The sequence below is a fragment of the Equus caballus genome, chromosome 8 (assembly GCF_041296265.1).
Source record: "Equus caballus isolate H_3958 breed thoroughbred chromosome 8, TB-T2T, whole genome shotgun sequence".
Lineage (NCBI taxonomy): Eukaryota > Metazoa > Chordata > Mammalia > Perissodactyla > Equidae > Equus > Equus caballus.
The window spans coordinates 31,227,796-31,247,961 of record NC_091691.1 but is presented as its reverse complement, the minus strand read 5'-3'; the positions used below and the strand labels follow the sequence as shown (position 1 = coordinate 31,247,961).

The 20,166-nt window shown below is 45.3% G+C and overlaps 1 protein-coding gene across 14 annotated transcripts in view; it reads right to left on the bottom strand.

The window, feature by feature from the left end:
* SFSWAP (splicing factor SWAP) overlaps positions 1 to 20,166 on the bottom strand; it is a 79,493-nt gene that overhangs the window by 23,370 nt on the left and 35,957 nt on the right. For all 14 annotated transcript variants that reach the window (XR_290736.4, XR_011420884.1, XR_001381323.3 and 11 more), the window contains 5 exons: positions 19,430 to 19,561; positions 18,758 to 18,851; positions 17,335 to 17,506; positions 8,905 to 9,135; positions 7,484 to 7,674 (listed from right to left, as the gene is read on the bottom strand). Coding sequence is in view for 8 of the 14 variants with exons in the window: in XM_005612658.4 (XP_005612715.2) it covers positions 7,484 to 7,674; positions 8,905 to 9,135; positions 17,335 to 17,506; positions 18,758 to 18,851; positions 19,430 to 19,561 (820 nt within the window). In the remaining 6 variants the exon portion in view is untranslated. The remainder of the gene's footprint in view (positions 1 to 7,483; positions 7,675 to 8,904; positions 9,136 to 17,334; positions 17,507 to 18,757; positions 18,852 to 19,429; positions 19,562 to 20,166) is intronic.

Genomic DNA, 20,166 nt, shown 5'->3' with positions numbered 1-20,166 from the left:
GGCAGCTCATTAGCTGAGTTTCTACGTATACTTTTATTGCCAACCTGATGATTTGTATCTCTGAACTTTTACTGCTTCTTTTGCCTTTATCCTGACTAATGCCTGTCATTAGTAACGCTTATTCCACCACTGTGGTTAAAGTGTAGGACTCCATTTTGAGGAAAGGGGATAATCGAATCAACATTTTCAAAATATAATCTGTAGTCAAGTCATGGGATCTACTTACTCTAACAAAATGATTATCGTTCACATTAAAGTGAAAACCAGCAACGGTGGTGGCCTTTCCCAGGCTGAATTAAGATAATTTGCTGTGATGACCTCGCTTTTTTCCAGCTTAGAAATACTAAGGGATATTTTAAAACCCAGCAATTAGACTTGAGAACAAGAAAATAAAAGATGGCAAATGCCATGTGCCCAGTCGCAGGCACCCAACAGAGGCCCCCAGGCATGGACTCCAGGGGCCGGCTCTGTCTGCACCAGCACATTGCAGGGGCCCTGACGAGGACTTCCCCACACGGCACCACTTCTGAAGCTGCGAGGCCGCCGTGCACTTAGGACTGGCAGTGCGTTTCTTTTAAGATGCTTCCTGACGCACCCCAAAACCCAGGGCACAGACTCTCACAACAGCGGGCGCCACAGTGATCCGAATTTTGCAGGGGAGGAAAGAGGCTCAGGTCACACCCTTCAAGCAGGTCACCAGCAGCCTGTGGAGGAGCTAACGTTAGCCCAAAGGCATGCCTCTGCCCAGAGAGCAAGCGCTGGCACAGACGGTCTAAAAACAACGCACCATCTGAAGAGATGTCAGGCCACGCCCGCACTGCGCGGACAGGATGGCGGCGACGGTGGGCTGCGGGAGCTCTACGCTAAGGCTTGTGAGCTCTAACCAAACGCGAGCAGAAGGGCATGGGCCACCCGAGGTCTAAACAGGGGTGCTCAGAGTAAGATTTCCCATTACGTCTGTCCTGGGGTGCAGCCTAGCACTTGGGACACTAAAGGACAGGAGCGCATGACCAGCCTTTCCAGCACTGAAGGTATTCCTGCGTCCACAGCTAGGAGAGGCTGGGGCGAATTCAAGCAACACGGAAGACGGCGCTCAACTGCAGGAAGTGTATTTCATGGACATTTATAATGACATGAGCCATGGAACTGTTTCAGGAAAACATAAGTAGGGTTGTTTAGACAAGTGCAGTGGACATCTGTTCTTTCTGCAGCCCAGCCCCCGCTCCCTACTGTGCAAATACTGTGGGCGATGGTCCTTTCTGTCCTCTCAATCCATGAATTCCAAATGAAGCTCACTCCATCTGGAGCAGGAGATGGACCAGAACATTCCACCCTCCCTGACTGTCATGCTATGTTGAGGGAGAAGCACATGACCCAAGTCAGGCTGGTCAGGGTCAGTGAGATTCAATCTTAGGACTTCTGCCTGGGCAGGGTGAGGCCACTCTCCTCCCTGGTGCAGGGTATGAACGATGAGGTGAGCCAGGGTCTGTGGGAAGCAGAGCTGGAGAATGCAGCCAGTAGGGGAAGCTAAGCCTGGTGATGAATCCTCGAGACATTTCATGAGGCCCCAGTGAGCTGCACCACCCTCGCAGCTCAGAAGAGCTGGGCCCAGCTAGCTACTGGTTTTGCTGAAGCCCTCTGGGGACAGCGGAGCAGGTTTTTAACATGTGCAATCAAAGCCCTGACTGATACAGCAATCCAGACTTTCACACCACTGGAAAAAAAGAATACGCAACTAGCTATTTAATCTAGACCTTGCTGCAATGATGGAAACATTCTGTATCTGCGCTGTCCACTGCAGTTGGTTACTGGCCATGTGTGGCCACTGAGCACTTGACATGTGGCTAGTATGATTATGGACTTGAATTTTACTTAATTTTAATTAAGTTAAATTTAAATTGTCATGTGTGGCTAATGGCTACCCTATTGGACAGTGCGTATCTTGAAAAATAACTTTCAGTGTAAATGCTATTTCTGGCTTAACTAGAAAGAATCTCAGTTGCCCTGCCAATTTACACGGTATATATGAATAACCTGGAAGACAAGCAGTCATTGCTGAGTCAAAACCTTGCCCTCCCAGTCGCACAGCTCCTTATTTGGCTTGAAGGCGCCCAGCTGAACCCTCTGCACACGCGAGTGGTGTGACGGGTGAGAAGCTGGCTGACACGCCTGCAGGAGGCAGGGAAACAGCTCCGCATACTGACCAGTGCCAAACGAGCAGAGCTGCCTTTTTGGGATGGAATGTTAATGTTTCAGCAAAAATGATCAAAGCACAAATCATCATAGGGAAGAAGAGGACAGAGGTTGGTCTGAGTAGTGTTTGGGGGAGATCAGGGAGGAACTTCTGAAAAACTAGTCATTTATGAGAGTATTTAAAAACTTACTGCCCCTCACTTTAATAACACTGAAAATAATTAATATTGATCAGTTCTTTAATCACAATGAAGTATTTCCCAACAAATTAGCACACAAACTAACAACTATTATTTCCTGCTGTGGGAAAATGAATTGCTCTAAAGCAGACTAACATGTATTTTAAAACAAACTCTTATTTGTGAAGCGACACTACAGTGACTACGAAATGGGATAACTATACAGAAGACTCGGCATGTTTTTATAAGTTCGAAATTTCAGACTTTGAAATGCATCCTCTAAAACTACATTTCCAAATCTCTATCCACTGCTGCCAGTCACGAGTCACCCAGTCGACCCTACAAAGCAATCCAATCGCCAGGATCTGACTGCCGACGCTTTTTTCAAGACGACTCTGTGACTCCTGTGCTGTCATCACCCACCCTCACTCTAATCAGCCCGTGCCCAGGTGGAGTGCTCTCCCTGCCATTTTGCCTCTGCCTCCATCTATCCCATGAGCTGGCCAGGGCCACACTCTTCCCATGGAAATGCTTTTAGCTCGCCAGTGTCCCACGCTCTCCCAAACCTCTCCCACGCTGCCACCCTAGTTGAGCATTCTCCGAAGACTCTTCGGGGCAGGGTCATGGTAATCACGGCTGCCTGAGCAGGCTTCACCCACCTCCACCCCCTGTGGGTCTTTGGCCCTGGAATGCCCTCGCTTTTCTGTCACCTCTCCAAAGTATCCAGGCCCACTACAAACTCCTCCCTCTGAGGGAGGGGGCTGCAGGCCCTGTGCCACCTCTGCCCTCCTGGAGGCCGCAGCCATCACTCGTGTCTATTCAGAGCTGCCCTGTGCCCCAGAGGCCTGTGCTGGTGGGAATGCTCAGGTGCGAATGCCAACCATGCAAATGTGACGTTATGGTCAGTGGATAAGAAACAGGCCTCGGCACCTTGAATATAACAGAGGCTCAACAAATACGGGTTGATTTTTGTTCCCATTTCCTTTTCAAACTCTGGTTGGACCTGTAAGCTTGGCAGAATCACTAATTATTAGAAAAAATTACTGTTATCTAAAAAAAAATCCTCCAGTCTGTTGTTGCTACAAAAACGACAGCATGATGACTCCAAAGGGACTCAATTCAAGACTTGTGATTTCTTTCCTTGGGGATTAAGAACACACACACAGACACACAGACACACACACACAACAGATACACACACACACACACAGACACAACAGACACAGACACACACACACAGACACACACACAGACACACAAACACACACAGACACACACAGACACACACACAGACACAGACACACAGAGACACACACACACACACACACACCAAAAACGGATTTCTATGTACTGCTCGTGAACATGCTTTTATATGTTTTACATACTGCTTAAAAACAACATACTGTTGATATCTGTCCATGTCAATACACACACTTTAAGGTTTCATTTAAAGTTACACCTGAATACGTAAAATCACTTCTCTTAACAAACAGACCAATGGAACCATACAGACAGGAGTGCCGAAACAGCTAGTACAAATGGGAGTCTGGTAGATAAAAAAGGAGGTCCTTTATAGCAGTGGGAAAGATGGGTGACTCAGTGAATTGTGTTATCTCTAGGTATATGCTCCTCAAACTGAAACAAATTCCAAGTGGGGCAGATTAAAATGGGCAACGACGAAAAGTGTTTGCAATACTGGTGACAAAGAGCCAACACAAAATAGCAGAGATGAGGACAGAAAGTGGGAGGAAGACGAGTGAAGGCTATGAAGGCAGTTCATGGGGGTGGGAGGATAAAAATGCCATGAAAACCATGAAAAGTTACTCAATATCACTTACAATCAAAACATGTAAGTTAAACCAAACGTATCCTTGTTCCACCTATCAGACTGACAAGAGTTACAGGCTGATGGTAACCAATGTTGGTAGAAGCATGAGGAAATAGTTACTTTCACAACCCATGGAGATGGACAAAAACTGCTGCAATCGTTCAGGGGCTAATTTAGCAGTATCTAAAATTACAGAAGCTATTCCACGGTCGGGGATGTACCCTACGGATACACTCACTGATGTGAGTGCACAAGGCAGGAAACAGGCTTAAAACAGCATTGTTGACAAGTCACCCCCTAGGACAGCTGTGTCCCCACTGGCGGGAAGGGGAGCCAGTCACGGCCAGACAGGGCTTGATTTAAGTGTTGATTTACGAAAGGGTTGACAGCCACTCATCCAGTCAACATTTACCAAGTGCCCATAACACACCAAGCACTACCCTGACACGGATAGAAATGAAAAATTGAGATGCCAGAATACTGAATAGGGTATGGTCCTATTATCGTAATGTTTTAAACCTATACATAGATTTTTTTTTCCCTCAAGAATACACAAGAAACAAAATGTGGTATACATATCCAATGGAGTATTATTCACCTTAAAAAGGAAGGACATTCTGTGAAGTGAAATAAGGCACCCACAGAAGGACAAATCCTGTACGGTCTACTTACATGAGGTCCCTAGAGAATCACATTCATGGAGACTGAGAGTGGAAGACGGACACCAGGGGTGGGGGGAGGGGGGTGTCAGTGTTTAATGGGGCCAGAGCTTTGGTCTGGGAGATGAAGAGTCCTGAAGACGGATGGTGGAGCTGGCTGCACAACACTGTGAATGGACCTAATGCCCCTGAACTATACACTTAAAAAGGGTTAAAATGGTAAACTGTATGTAAGTCTATTTTACACACACACACAAAATAAATGAAAAATTGCTATTTTCACAGGAATTAAAAAAAAGTACATAAGAAGGAAAAGAGTTTTACTCTTCATTTCATACCTTTCTCTAGCATTTGAACTTTTAAAACCACATGCATACATCATTTTTATAAAAAGCAAAGTAAGAACAGATAGTGCTCTCTTAATGGCAGATATGCTACAGGATGACAGCAAAATCCTGCAGGTTTTGAGCCAGACCTTCTGAACAGTGCCCCAATGCTGTCCTGCACATGTCTGCTTAGTTGGATCCAGGTGCCCCCAGCTCCCACTGGGCCGACTCCCTCTTCTCCTCACCCTGGGTGCGAGGGGGCCACCCTACCAAATCTCAAGTGCCTTGGATGCTAAAATTCTACACCTGTGCAGTAGGATCAGATGTACCAGCATCTGAGTAAAGTGCACACAGAATAGTCAACGAAGCCAGGTAACCTGTCTCCAGAAGCTGCTGTAGTCTGAAGGTATTTTTGAGTGTGAATCTCATTTATGACAATTGCAATTCAATTCAACTATTTTTGTTTCAAGGCAATTAAAGATGTTTATCATCATCTGCTACTACCATGACATTTTTGTTATTAGTTTAGTAGCTACAATCTCTGCCACTAGATATCCAGGAAGATCGACCCAGTGATTTCAACAGAAGCAGAGACACTCATTTCTATGTATTATAGATTCAAAACACATGCTTGAAAACAAGAAAGGTGGGAGAGGCCACATATAGAGATAAATGGGATAAAAGCATCGGTTGCAGTCTCTCTTGTGTTTATAAGAAAACATTCTGGTGGCTGCGGTGAGGCAGTACAGGAGACTGGGAGAGGCTGGATTATGACGAGTGACTGTGGCGGCCACTGGGTTTTCGTTAAACATCAGTTCATTAGACCATACAGATGCAACCACGTAATATACTTGGGTAAAGTGTCAGTATATGCAGATGTCCTTATTTAAGCCCTTTATGCACTGCACAAACGACACCAAAGCAATGCAGGAAAATCAAGGCCCATTCCCACCCTCCCACGTGACACCTCCTCTGCTTTCTCCAGTTCCCTGCCCCTTGCTATATGCAGAATGTTTATGGCTGTAACCATAAAAGTGGAGATATTTTATATCCTGCCTCTCCCCCTTTTCCTATCAAAAACATTTTTCTTGCTGTTTCAGCAGTGCTGGTGCTCAGTTTGAGCTGCTGCATATTGCACTCCCAATCGGTGCACAGGTCTTTCCGCGCCTCTCTCAGCTTCAGCCGGGACTGCTACAGTGAGGCCCCAACGATGCAGCTGCCTCTGGAAGCGGTGCAGAGCCAAGCGGAGGTGGCGGTGTCCTGGCGGGTTGGCGGGAGTTTCCCCAACCCTGGGTGGTGGAGGCCAGACAGAGGACAGGCTCACGAGAAACTTTCAGGGCTGGTGCTGGAGGAGCAGCTTGGAGCACCCAGAAGGAGAGCCGCAGCGACCAGTCCCCCACATTGATAAGCCCACAACTGATAAGATCTCACAACAGCTGACACTCACTGCTCGCCTCGATCTAATCCAGCTATTATTTTTGAGGCCTCCTGCCAGATTTGAGAGAATTTCAGACTGATTCCTGAGGCAAGAAAGCTGATTTGGCCTTCAACAGAATGCCGAAAATCTGAACTCAGAATGCTGACTTCCACGGAAAAACAATAAACAAAGCAGCTACATGCAGCAAAAATCAGTTCTGAATAGTGGCTCTAGACTCTTAAAAATGTCAACGTAATTGAAGTAAAAAAAGTGCAGGGAGAAGACAGACACAACAGACACTCTGGGGACCCCTGGAGAAGTCTTGGGCTGTGTTCTGGCAGCCTCGCTCCGACCCGTCTCAAGGGAGAAAATGGGCCAGAGGGGCTAAGTCCTGTGACACAGTACAGGAAGTAGCCGTGAGGATTCGACCCCTCTGATGAGAAGACGACAGTGAGATGAGAAGATCTCAGTTTTCTTCTAATCAAAGTACTGGTATTGACTAGAGCTCCTTGTGAGCACCTCTGCCATGACTGAGTGTGAGCTGGACCACGCTCCAGCCAGGCTGCCCCAGGCCTGACGCGATCCCACACAGGGAAGCTCTCCCCCAGGGCCCACAAGGGCAGCCACAGAACAGAGGTTCTCAACTTGGGCCCAGAGGCCTGAGTGTCTGAAACTGCACTCAGCGTTTGGTGTGTATGTACATTTATGGGGAGTTTTCAGGAGGTTCTTCCTGACCCCAGCTATACAGCAGAAGCGTGCACTCTCACGCAGGAGAGCGGGGTCTGCTACCAGCCTTTCCTCAGGCTGCAGAACTCCACACACTCATCCTCACCCCACCCGCGCTCACCCACATTGCTGAGGTGGACCTACGTTAAACTCACCTCTACGCTGAAGGGATTCTCCTCAGCTTTTCCAGCTTCAGCTTCTGGCAGAGGATTTTTCAAGGTCTGTAAAAATAAAGCCGCTTTCCTCTTGCGCTCTGCCTGGAGCTGCTTCTCCTTGGACTCCTTGGACGCCTGTGCCAGCTTCTCCCTGGCGGCAGCTGCGAGCCGGTCCTCCAGCTTTTGCTTTGCTTAAGAAGTAAACAAAGAAAAAAGCGCCCTTTAGAGCAAGCAGTGTTTTATAAATATCTTGTTATCTGAATTTTCACAGGCAGTGAAAGGGTCATGAAACACAGTGCCATTATTTTATAAGAGCAATATGATACAAATTTCAGGACAGGTAAACAAATCAGGCAAACTGAATTTTGAGAGAATTAGTTTACAACGCTTGTTAGTATTTTTTATATTTCACTTTCAAAATCAAAGTCAGAAGGTTGACAGGATCCCATACCAATGAAAGCTGGAATAATGAAAACCTCAGAAACAGCGCTCATACACGTGTCCAAAATATTCATACCAGGTAATGAACACTTTACGAAGCGCTTTATTCCAAATGGTCCAACACTTTGTTCAGTTTATACATAGTGAGTGCAGATTCAGATACACACGCACGAACAAAAATGTGCTTAGGGAGAGCAACTACAGCACACTGCAAGTTCTCAATAGTAAGGCATCCTGTGGTTAAAAAAGTACCTTCTATAAGTGTTGCTTGATCTGTTTGTGTATACACAGAAAAAAGCAATTTACAAAAACCAGTCAGAAGAGATAAAACCACAAACACGTTTTTTTTTTTTTCTGCTTTATCTCCCCAAACCCGCCGTACATAGTTGTATATCTTAGTTGCAGCTCCTTCTAGTTGTTATAATCGTTAAGTAACTACTTTAGTGCAGAATATAATTTATTTTGGAGTAGGAGTGGAGAACTATAAGATGTTCCCCACAAATGCTGCTGGCCATGTGTCAGAGGCATGTGGTGGCCACGCTGACCCATGAAGATGAGCCACTACCTGGAAACCAGCTCGGGGCCTGCGTCATCTTCAGGGGTCCAGTGGTTCCGCTGGGAGAGAGCCTCACAAAACGGCATCTCCTAGTTCGGTACATTAACCCAAGCTGGGAACACAGGCTAACCATTAGCCCCAAGGCTGCCATGAAAGTGCAAAGGGCCCCTCCCTGAAAGCACTCTCGCCAGCTTGTTTCTCTGAAAACAAACTGCCCACGGCACTGCATCTGATGCTTAATGAAGAGTAGTGCTCATTCCTCTAACAGAACTTTCCAAAGGCACAAAAACATCACAACTCCCAAAAGGTTCTAATTTCCAAAGGCTGGAGAATCTAGCTGGCAGTCTCAGTGTTTTTGGCTCAGTAGGTTAATCTCGTATTTACGTACTTCTCTCCTTTCAAGAAGTTTAAAACATCGACAAACCTTGCTTTGCTTCTAGCTCCTCCTGGGTCAGCTGAGGCCGCTTCTCCTCCGCGACTGCACAGGGTGGGGCCACTGCCGGAGCAGTGTTCGCAGCACTGCTACAACTTTCTTGGCCTTCTTTGCTTTCTTCATCATCATCACTGTCATCATCTAGCTTCACACGGTTTTTTTCCAGGGGAAGCAGATCATTTTCTTTGGCTTTGATTGCAAAGCTTATTGGAGCAAACGAAGCTATCGAGCAAAGGTGAAAATGGTAATACATTTTTAGGTAACTGGAAGCACAGGGTTGAAGTCCTCATGGGCCCCACCATCCACAGGAGCATCAGCTGGTGGGAGTGACGTCTCAAGTGGAGCCACATCTTACGCAAAGGGAGGTTCTAGGGGCAGTGAGCAACGCCTGTGTTGTCAAATGGGGGCTGTTTCAATGCACACTGCATGCAGTGAGGCTGGGGCTAGCTCACACGTGACGTCCACACGAAGCAAAGCCTGATGGAGGGAAGTGCACAGGGCAGCTCCATCTCGGGCCATGTCAGAGCTGCACACGCTGAGTGCAAGCCGAGGTCAGTGCATTTGTAAATGGTCAATTCTTATCGGTGTTTTCCTTCTTTTTCTGGGCTCAGCACATACTTGAATTGGCATAACTTAAGAAGGCATATGATGTGACTCCATTATAAAAAGGTATCTTTAAAATATCCCAACTATATAAAGTAGCCTTGTCTAACAAAGCAAAAGTTACAAAATCTGTTCCTTTATTCAGCAAACATCTGACTGGGTGCCTACTTTGTGCTGGGCATTATGTCAGACTATTCTCTATACCTGTAAGAAACTGTAAATCTAATGTAACAAAAATTTAGGTGGTTCAATTTTTCTCCCCAGAATGCTGGGAAATTTGAATTTAAGAGAAATACGAAGGTTGCCCCAAAGGGAACAATCTTCTTTCCCATCCCACCCACTCAACAATCACTCCCTGAGTCCCTTTCCCCTTGAGACATGATGGCACACGGCTCTTAACAACACCTGATTGGTTGTAATAAGATACTTTATTTTTAAAACTTATAAGTAGTAATTTATGAAGGATATTCAAGTAAACTACAAAGAAGGGAGATTTTAAGTGTGGTGCAAACCAGCTGACTCTGAGAGGAGTGGATCCTGGCTTGGCAAAGGCAGGATCTAGAAGGACTGTGATGTGTCAGTGATCCCCCTTGTGGGTGGGGTTACCCAGCTGGCCCCCGAGGTCCTACCACTCTTCGCCTTTTATGGTTCCAAACTCATGTGGGACTTGAAGCATGCAAATATCTCAGATCTTTGAAATGTAATAAGCTTTTGTCAATAATCACCTCAAGCTATAGAGTACACCCCAAGATGTTAAATGTTGGGAAAGTGGTATTTTCTAAGTCAAAATGAAAAAGGAGCAAAATCAGTCTTTGTGTTGACTATGCAACGTTACCCACCTGCACCGTACACAGGCACACCACAAGTCTTTGTTCATAATAACCCCTAAATACAAGATGTCATCACACAAGGGGTTACATATACGTTGCATCAGGAGAGTGGGTATTAACCATTTTCCTGTGGTTATGATACAAACAGTCCTGATCTTCTGGAGATATGTACCAAAACATTTACGCACAAAATGCTATGATGTTGGGGATTTGCTTTAAAATATTCTGGGAGTGGGCTGGACTGAGATGTATAAAATTAGGTCAGTCCTGTGGCTGAGGGGGAGCTGGATGCTGAGCGCTTGTGTGTGGGGTCTGGTGTGCTCATTATCCCACTCTGCTTCTGTACATGCTTGAAATTTTCCATAAGAAAAAAAAGTTGAACAATATTAACTGTTCATTGGCTATAGTAATACTGTCTCTTTAATAAACACAGGGTCAAAGAAACTTTTACAAGGAGAGAAAACTTCACTTAATTGTTAATAAAAATTACTCATTAACTTGGGGCTATAACTATTACATCACGAAATAATTTGAAAACAATTACTCCCAAACCATTTCTTCCTCCAAATTAGGAAGGTGAGCAATCAACAAATATAGAATTAAAACGAAAGCTTCTGGATAAAGAAGATACGGTGTATATATATATATATACACACACACACAATGGAATACTACTCAGCCATAAAAAAGAACAAAATGGTCTCATTCACAACAACATGGATGGACCTTGAGGGAATTATGTTAAGTGAAATAAGCCAGATAGAGAAAGACAATCTCTGTACGACTCCACTCACATGTGGAAGTTAAACATGTAGACAAAGAGAACAGATTAGTGGCTACCAGGGGAAAGGGGGATGGGGGTGGGGCAGAAAGGGTGAAGTGGTGCACCTACAACATAACTGACAAACAATAACGTACAACTGGAATTTCAAAAGATTGTAAACTATCATAATCTCAATAAAAATAATAATTAAAAAAACCCAAAAGCTTCTGGGACACTTTCTATCTTAAGCACAACCCTCAGTGTAGACACTGTAAAGCTAGCACTGATGCACCCAAATACAATGCCAAATTGCACCGTTCTTCAATATACACTTTAAAGTGATTTTAATAAAAGAACTGACTAGGATGCACAGTCTACATGCCTCACCTGGCTGACATGTGCTGCCCCAGCAGAGGGACAGTCTCAGGCTCCCCATTTACAGATGGGGAAACAGGCTAAAAAGGTCAAGTACCTTCCCCAAGGCAGCTGTGCTAGACAACAGGGGATGAGGAATTAGCTCCTTTGCAGAACTGTTCAAGGACACAACTACTGCTCTACCTAGAATCTGATTTGCAACCACATCACAACACAGGAAAAGCATTCCCACGGCCTTCACTGGCTTCTCACTGCCTTAAGGTAAAACTCAAGTCCCCCCGAGGCTGGCAAGGCCAGGCCCCTCTTGCCACTCCTCCCGAGTGCACTGCGCTGTGGCCACGCCGGACCCTCTTCCTCAGTCAGACCCTGCCCGCCCGGCCCGGCCTCTGCCTGCAGCTGTCATGTTCTTCCCGTGCCTGGCTCTTGCCTCCTCTTCAGATGCCTGCTCAGACAGGCCCTGCCGGCCTCTCTGCCACAAGACCCTTTACAATGTGCTTTATGGCTTTGCGGTGTGCTCACCCAAGCCCGGGGAGGGCAGGACTGCAGGACCACCGCGGCTGACATGTGCACCCACGCAGCTTGGGGCCAGGCCCCGAGGAGCAGACGCTCAGTAGACACTCATGAGTGAGTCAGCAGTCCCCAGTCTTCCATCTTCCACACCAAAATGCTTCCATTTTTAAGGTAACCAGTTTTATTACTAACTTCTAACTTCAAAAGGAATAAATATTCTCCATGGGAAATTCTGAAAACATAGGTGAACAAAATGAAAGATCAACTGCAATTCAGATATGGGAAAAAAATAATTGGAGCACCGTCAATATAATAGTGACAGTTCCTAGCACACATGCATGTAGGCGCGCACGCATGAAACATGGGATCCTACTTTAGAGCTTGCTGTTTTCACTTAATAAGCAACAGCTTCCCATATAAACAGTGTAGACATGTTTTCATGTCAACACAGATCATTTAAAAAAATGGCAATAGGGGGCTAGCCTGGTGGCGCAGCAGTTAAGCTCGCACATTCCGCTTCGGCGGTCTGGGGTTTGCCAGCCTGGATCCTGGGTGCGGACATGGTACTGCTTGGCACGCCATGCTGTGGCAGGCGTCCCACATAGAAAGTAGAGGAAGATGGGCACGGATGTTAGCTCAGGGCTAATCTTTCTCAAAAAAAAAAAAGCAATAGTACTTCTTGATATGGACATACCAATTTATTTCAATCTCCCACAACTGTTCCCAATTTTTTATTTTTGAAGGCTAACAAGGCCTGTGATGGATGTCTGGTCCAGACAGCCTGGTGAACCAGACGTTTCTGGGAGTGGAAGGGCACATACATTTAGAACTTGGTCCACATTGTTGGGATGCCTCCTTCCGAGAGGGTGTACCCACTTACACTCCCAAAGACAACGTGCAAGTGCCCACTACCCCACGGCCTCTCCCTCACTGAAGAGCATTATTTTTTATTTTATTATTTTTTCCCTTTTAATTTTTCTTTTAAAGGTTGGCACCTGAACTAACATCTGTTGCCAATCTTCTTTCTTCTTTTTCTTCTCCCCAAAGCCCCCCAGCACACAGTAGTATATTCTGGTGGCAGGTCCTTTTGGTTGTACTGTGTGGGAGAAACCACCTCAGCATGGCCTGATGAGTGGTGCTGTGTCCATGCCGAGGATCTGAACTGGCGAAACCCTGGGCCACCAAACTGGAGCGCACGAACTTAACCACTTGGCCATGGGGCTGGCCCCTATTTTTTAACTTTATCAATTGGAGAGGCAAAACACTCTATCTTGTTACTGAGGATACAGTTTAAACGTTTATTTACTAACCATCTATTTTTCTTCTTTTGTGAACTATCTCCTCATGTCCTTTGTCTATTTTTCTATTGCAGTAATTGTCTTTTCTTATTGATTTATAGGAATTCTTTATAGAGTAAGGATACTGACCCTTTATCTTCTGTTACGTTGGCAATCACCAGCATTTGACATTTGTCTTTTAACTTTATACAGGTCCTGCTTCCATCACACCTATTAATCTCTCCTTATAATTTATGGCTTCAATTCTTAGAAAGTCCTTTCCAACTCCAAGATTATAAAAAAATTACCTTTATTTTCTTCTGTTTTTATGGGTTTTTCTTTTTACATTTAAATACTTAACTATCTGGAATTGTTACTATTGCCAGATGTGATGCAGAAGTCTTAATTTTTTTCAAAATGGAGAGCCTCTTTTTCCAACATCAACACTGTTATACTAAAGGAGCTTTATCATAAAAATTTCAGGACATGTTGATGCTCTTTCAGCATCTACTGATAAAGAAACACAAAGTCTTTTGTCTGTTCATCTGATAAACTATGATGGAAGATCTTCTGGTGTGATGCTATGCTGGGATTCCTGGAATGATCCCCAGCTGCTGTGACCACTGTCATTCCTAGCTGGCTTCACTCTGAGGTGTCAACATCTGTATTTCTTTCTTTCTTTCTCTTTTTTGAGGAAGATTTGCCCTGAGCTAACATCCGCCCCCAATCCTCCTCCTTTTGCTGAGGAAGACTGGCCCTGAGCTAACATCCGTGCCCATCTTCTCCTTTGGGACGCCTGCCACAGCACGGCTTGTCAAGCGGTGCGATGTCCGCACCCGGGATCCGAACCGGTGAACCCCGGGCCGCTGAAGTGGAACGTGTGCACTTAACCGCTGTGCTACAAGGCTGCCCCAACATCTGTATTTTTCAGTGATGGTGGCCTGTGGACTGCTAAGCTTTGTGGGGCTGGAGCACTGGGGCTCGAGAGCTTCATAATTTCCATCTCGGTGCTGCGGTGGCTGTAATCATGAAGGCTTTTCTCTTTCTTAAGGGAAATCACAGTGACCTGGACCTTGTTCTGGCTTGCTGCCTGGTTTTAGAGGTATTTCACTGACCAATGTTTTCTAGAATCTTCCAGGCCTATCAATCTGCCATTCTACTACCTCTTCTTGAAACAATTTTAGCAATTTATGTTTTCTTAGACATTTTTCAGTTATCTTCAAATTCACTCAAACATAGAGTTGTATGTATTATTCCTGTGGACTTTCAAAGTATCTGTGATTTTTTCCTCATTCATTAGGTTGTGTATTTGCATTTGCTTTTTTCTACATTAAACCTGCACAGATGATATTTTACTGGTCTTTCATTATTTTCTCACTGATTTCTGCTTTGATTTTTATTGATTCCCCTTTCTTCCTTTCCTAGGATGCATTTTATGGTTTCTTTCTAGGTTCTTGAGGTGGATGCTTGTTCTCTTTTTATTTTTTCTTTACCAACATACACATATAAGGCTATAGGCTTCTCTTTGAAGTTTTCACCACATTTGATAATTTTTTGATAAGAAATATTCTCCTTTTCCTCACTTTAACTATTTAAGAGCACTGACATGTCTGTAAAAGTTTCTGCTTCAGCAGCGTATTTTTCATTTAGAATTTCAGACAGACCTTAATTATCTTGCATTTAATGTTACAGACATCAGTCTGACATGCCAACCTTTTTTTCCCTCTCAGAGGACTACCTGCCTATTTTTCTCTCTGGATGCTTTTCCTCCATCTTTACCCTTTTCCTTGGAGAGCTGAGAAACACTTTGAACTTGTCTTCTCATCCCATCTGATTTTCAGTGCTTTCATTATATTTTAAAATTTGGCAATCTATTTCTAAGCAATCTTTTCCAGATGTCAGACCATCAGTTGCACTAGTCTTACAATTTCTTCAGCTTTGTGAGAATATAAATTAGAGATTGGAGGAAATTTTCTTTCTTTTCTTTTTTTTTTAAGATTGGCACCTGGGCTAACAACTGTTGCCAATCATCTTTTTTTTTTTCTCCAAAGATTGGCACCTGGGCTAACAACTGTTGCCAATCTTCTTTTTTTTTTCCTGCTTTATCTCCCCAACCCCCCCGTACACAGGTGTATATCTTAGTTGCACGTCCTTCTAGTTGTGGGATGTGGGACACCGCCTCAACGTGGCCTGATGAGTGGTGCCATGTCCGCGCCCAGGATCTGAACCCTGGGCCACTGCAGCGGAGGGCGCGAACTCAACCACTCAGCCACGGAGCCGGCCCCGGGAGGAAATTTTCCCGTCACTCGATAACTCTGCTTCAGAGGGGCCCATGTGCTCCAGGGCTCAGACATGTGTCCTCTGAGCACTTCTGCAGGCACAGGGGATGCTTGCTCCCTCATCTGACTGCGAGAGGCAGTGAGCTGGGACGTGCTTTGCCAGAAACCGTGCAGCTCTCAGGGATCTCGGCTCGGACAGCAGCAGGAGGGAAGCTGTACATGTTGTTTTATTTGCCAAGTTACGGGACCATCATGGGGCGTGGAAGGAGAGACCATCATGGGAGCGTGGAGGGAGCTACACTGCAGGCAGCAGCTGAGGGGACCACTGCACCCCATCCCCAGCCCCTTGGGAGGCCTGCTGCCACCTTGATGCTCTGGCTGTTCTGGCCTGCTGCCCGCTTCCTCTATGGCTGATAGTGGGTTCCCCCAAAGGTCACTGCTATTGAGTCTTAAAGTGTCCTTCTCTTCCCTATGAACTAAATTGCAGGCGGGCTGGCTGGTCCTTATGAAACATGGACAGTATCCCCTTTTTTCTGGAGCAATAACTGTTTTCAATCTCTGCTTGTTATACTCCTTTGGTTATCTGAATGAGTCTGAAGGTGGCTGGGAAAGGTGAGAGATTAAACGCGTGTGCTCAGGTAACCTCCTGGAACGAGAGGCTCAGAGATGCCTTCATGCTTTTCTAAATCACTGAATTCTCCTGGTCAGTCATTCATCCCAGTCAATTTGGATACTCTTGATCACCATCCAAAAAGGCATCTCTATGCAAAGAAAAGGCCTTCCTGCAATGTCAATGTTGTGTCTCCTCTGTCCTTCCTTGCACCAGGAGCTGCCGGCCTGCTCCTGCACACCTGACAGTGCTCCCTCTTCTACTTCTATTACAGTTCTATTTCAGTTCCACCAAAGCCCTCCAAAGTGCTTCTCTGCCTCCTCACAAAGTCACCAAACTGGACAAAGTTACTCCTCTGATCTAAACCTGTAAGGCGTGCCACTACCCGCACTGGAAGCTCCAGGATCTCACGGGAGGGCAGCGCCCTCACAAGCTGGCCAACGCTACCTCTCCAGGTTGTCCCACTTCACCACCACCCGAGTCTCTGGGTGACTTCTCACCCCTGCACAAGCCACAGAGCGTCTGCCTGGGGCGGCGGCCCTGTTTCTGGGGGTCCCGTTCAACTCTCAACGCCGGCTCCATCAGCCTTTCCCCACCAAGCCTCCCCCATTCAGCGCTACTTTGAATGTTCTACCACATGGCTCTTTGCTAACATGCCTGCATCAACTTTGTTTCCTTTCTCTTTTTTGTTATATTGGCTCTTTTCATGTCTGTCTGTCTGTCCTAGTAGATGGAAAACTTCCAAGAACATAAAAGGAACTAAAATGGAGCGAGTGGGGCACTGCCTGGTAGAGACCCTCAAAAGACTTGCCTTAACAAATAAAGAAAACTAATGTCACTGGTACAGTAGTTGGCATATAAATAGTTTCAGAAGTCTGAGGGGATACAAACCATTATTTGAAATATTCTGAATATTTCCATTAATCTACTGTAACAGGCTGTTAAACAACCATAAACCTAAGATGAGCTTATATCCAAATGACCCCAAAGTCCACAGTAGGAAAGTATTATGAAGTAAAGGACTTTATTACCGCAACTTGAAAGTAGCAGCCAGTTCTCTCCTGTCCTGTAGTTAAAGGCACCTAACCTTAAGGAATCCAGAATTCTCTCCTGCTAATTTAAAGTAACGTCTCCGAGGTCAGGACTGGAACTTCCGGCAGTGGTGGCAGCGTACCTTTCACTAGCTTCCCGTCCGTAACGGTTTTACTGGATGATGCCTCCTTCTTCCCCCCCGAGCCGCCTCTTCCTCCCGCGTCGGCCATGTCTTCAGACACACCATCCTCCCCAATGTCACTCGGTTTTTCAGGAGCAGATTCTGCAGGGGCCTCTTCCGGTGCTGACACAGCCTACAGAGATCAAACATGACTACAAACTGTTCCATGAGAAATTGCCTAGATTTGTTAAAAAAGATATATGTGTATATACGTATATTTCAGTGGACAATAGCATTTCTACACTACTCCCTGGCTAACACTAAGGAACATACCTTCAAACTCAGATTTGCTATCTGTTACAACAGAATGAAAAGAGGAGTGGAAGGAGGTATTTTCCTCCGGAAGAACATCACGCTTATTCTTAAAGCTTGAATACTGTCTTGGGAACCAATGCTCACTACTACTACTTTGGAGACTGATGACTGAGAACACTTTTAGAATACCAAATTATGCCCATTGCCTACAGATAAGTCAATTTTCTTCAGTTTGAGCAATCAGAGATAGAGGTCTGAAGAAGAAACCCAACGATAAGCAAGGCCTACGTCATCTCTCTAACAAAACAGGCTTTAAAAAAATGTCAGGGGGCTGGCCCTGTGTCCCAGTGGTTAAAGTTCTGTGCACTCTGCTTTGGCAGCCCGGGTTCACAGGTTTGGATCCCGGGTGCGGACATACTCCACCCATCAGCCACACTGTGGAGGTACCCCATAGACAAAGTAGGGGAAGACTGGCAACAGACGTTAGCCCGGGTGAATGTTCCTCACAAAAAAAAAAAGGGAAAAGAAAAATCAGGGTGTCCACATAATTGAGAAGAGGCACAAGAGAGGACTACAGGGACAGGAAGAAATGCTTCCAATGGGCATGTAAAAACCACGTGCGGGGATATTTGCAAGGAGGGGAGGGTGAGGGGAGTTGTTGGCAGGCAGCACCCGGAATAAAGGGTGTTCACCACAGATGGCAGCTGTGCAGCTCCAGCACAGCAGCTGTGACTGCACATGCTCACATTTCATACAGTTAGTGTATGTTGAGACAACACAAGTCTAGCATACGGCTCCCATGAGAAGTAGTTAAAAATAACAGCCAAGCAAAACATCAAGTCCTTAAAGAAATGGGATTTTTTGTTTACAACATGCTGGACAAATGCTCAGCAATGAATGATGAATATGGGTCAAAGTTTTCAACAGATCTAAAAAACAAGTTTCAACTCTGAGAGGCGGGAAAGGTTGAAAATAGCACATGCCAGATAGATATTACACCCAAAAACAAGTGTAAAATCTACAAGCCCTTTTATACATCCTGAGAGCAAACAGAAAATTATTTCTGCATCTGTAAATCAGAGCTATCACAAAAGAGCTTCACACTTGCCCTGCCTCGACAGGAACGCACCTGCGTGCTTTCGCTCCCTTCTTTCTGGAGGAAGAGCTGCTTCTTAAACTCGTAGTAGGCATTATACTGGTGCCACGGCTGTAGGAACTCAAATCTACGAACAGAAAAGGCAAGTAAGTCATTCAACGAGACGTGCACACTGCAACAGCAACACTTAACTCTTCCTGATACTGTGTACTTGCTGTGAGCTGAACACTGCTCTAAACGCTTTACAATGCCTGACCCTAATTATCTCAACAACTTATGTAGTAGCTATGACTACACCTACCCATTTCAGACAAGGGAGATCGAGGAACTGCCATGAAACCTCATGTTTTCTGTTTCCCTACCTGAGGTACGGAACAGTATTTCATTAAAAAAAATAAATAAAACTGAAGTGTGTCTAAATTTCCATAGCACATTCTTGAGAAGCATGAATTCCAGCCTTTTATTTTAGGTAGCTTCAATATTCTTAAAGAACAAAACCACCTACACAAACAAAAAAACAGATAACAATAAAAAAAAGACACCACCTGACTCAAAGTAGTTTAACAAGGTAATTACAAGATGTATTTATCTAAACACATAAGGATTAAAAAGAAAAAAAGGAATTCTGTAGCTAGATTAAGAAAAAGAAGCCAAACTAAACCCCAAATACCATCTATGCAACCCATATAAAATTCTCCACCTCACCTCTGATCATTCTTGGCACGAACGCTGGTCTCAAATTTAAGGCCATTCCTAGCCACGTACTCTGCCAGCTTGTCAATCACGGGCTGGATGTCGGGGGGCGGGGGGATGATGGCAGCCGCAGGAGCAAGTGCACTGCAGAGAAGCATTCCATCACTCACAGAGAAGGACCTCCTCCAGATCACTGGCAGGGGGATCAGCTCAGCACGGCGCAGGAGGGCCTTTCACTGTCTCAGTTCACACCAAGAGGGAAGTTACACACACACAGGGAGGCTCTTTACCTGAGGTGACTTGTACCACAAAACACTATGAAAGCCAATCCATTTAAAACAGGGACCAAAATATCGTCAAGGGCGAAAATGGGGATCTTACTGAAAAACGACACTTAAAGTCATGGAAACAGGTTCATTTCTTTTTCTCCTAACATTTCCCTCCAATTACAAGCTACTTCTTAGAAGCAACCAAGAATAAATCAAGTGTTGATTTTTGTTATATTAAAAAAAAAAGAGGGGCCAGCCTCGTGGCACAGTGGTTAAGTGCGCACATTCCACTTTGGTGGCCCAGGGTCCGTGGGTTCAGATCCTTGGTGCCCCTCTTGGCAAGCCATGCTGTGGTAGGCGTCCCACATATAAAGTGGAGGAAGATGGGCACAGATGTTAGCTTCAGGGCCAGTGTTCCTCAGCAAAAAGAGGAGGATTGGCAGCAACAAATTTTAGCTCAAGGCTAATCTTTCTCAAAAA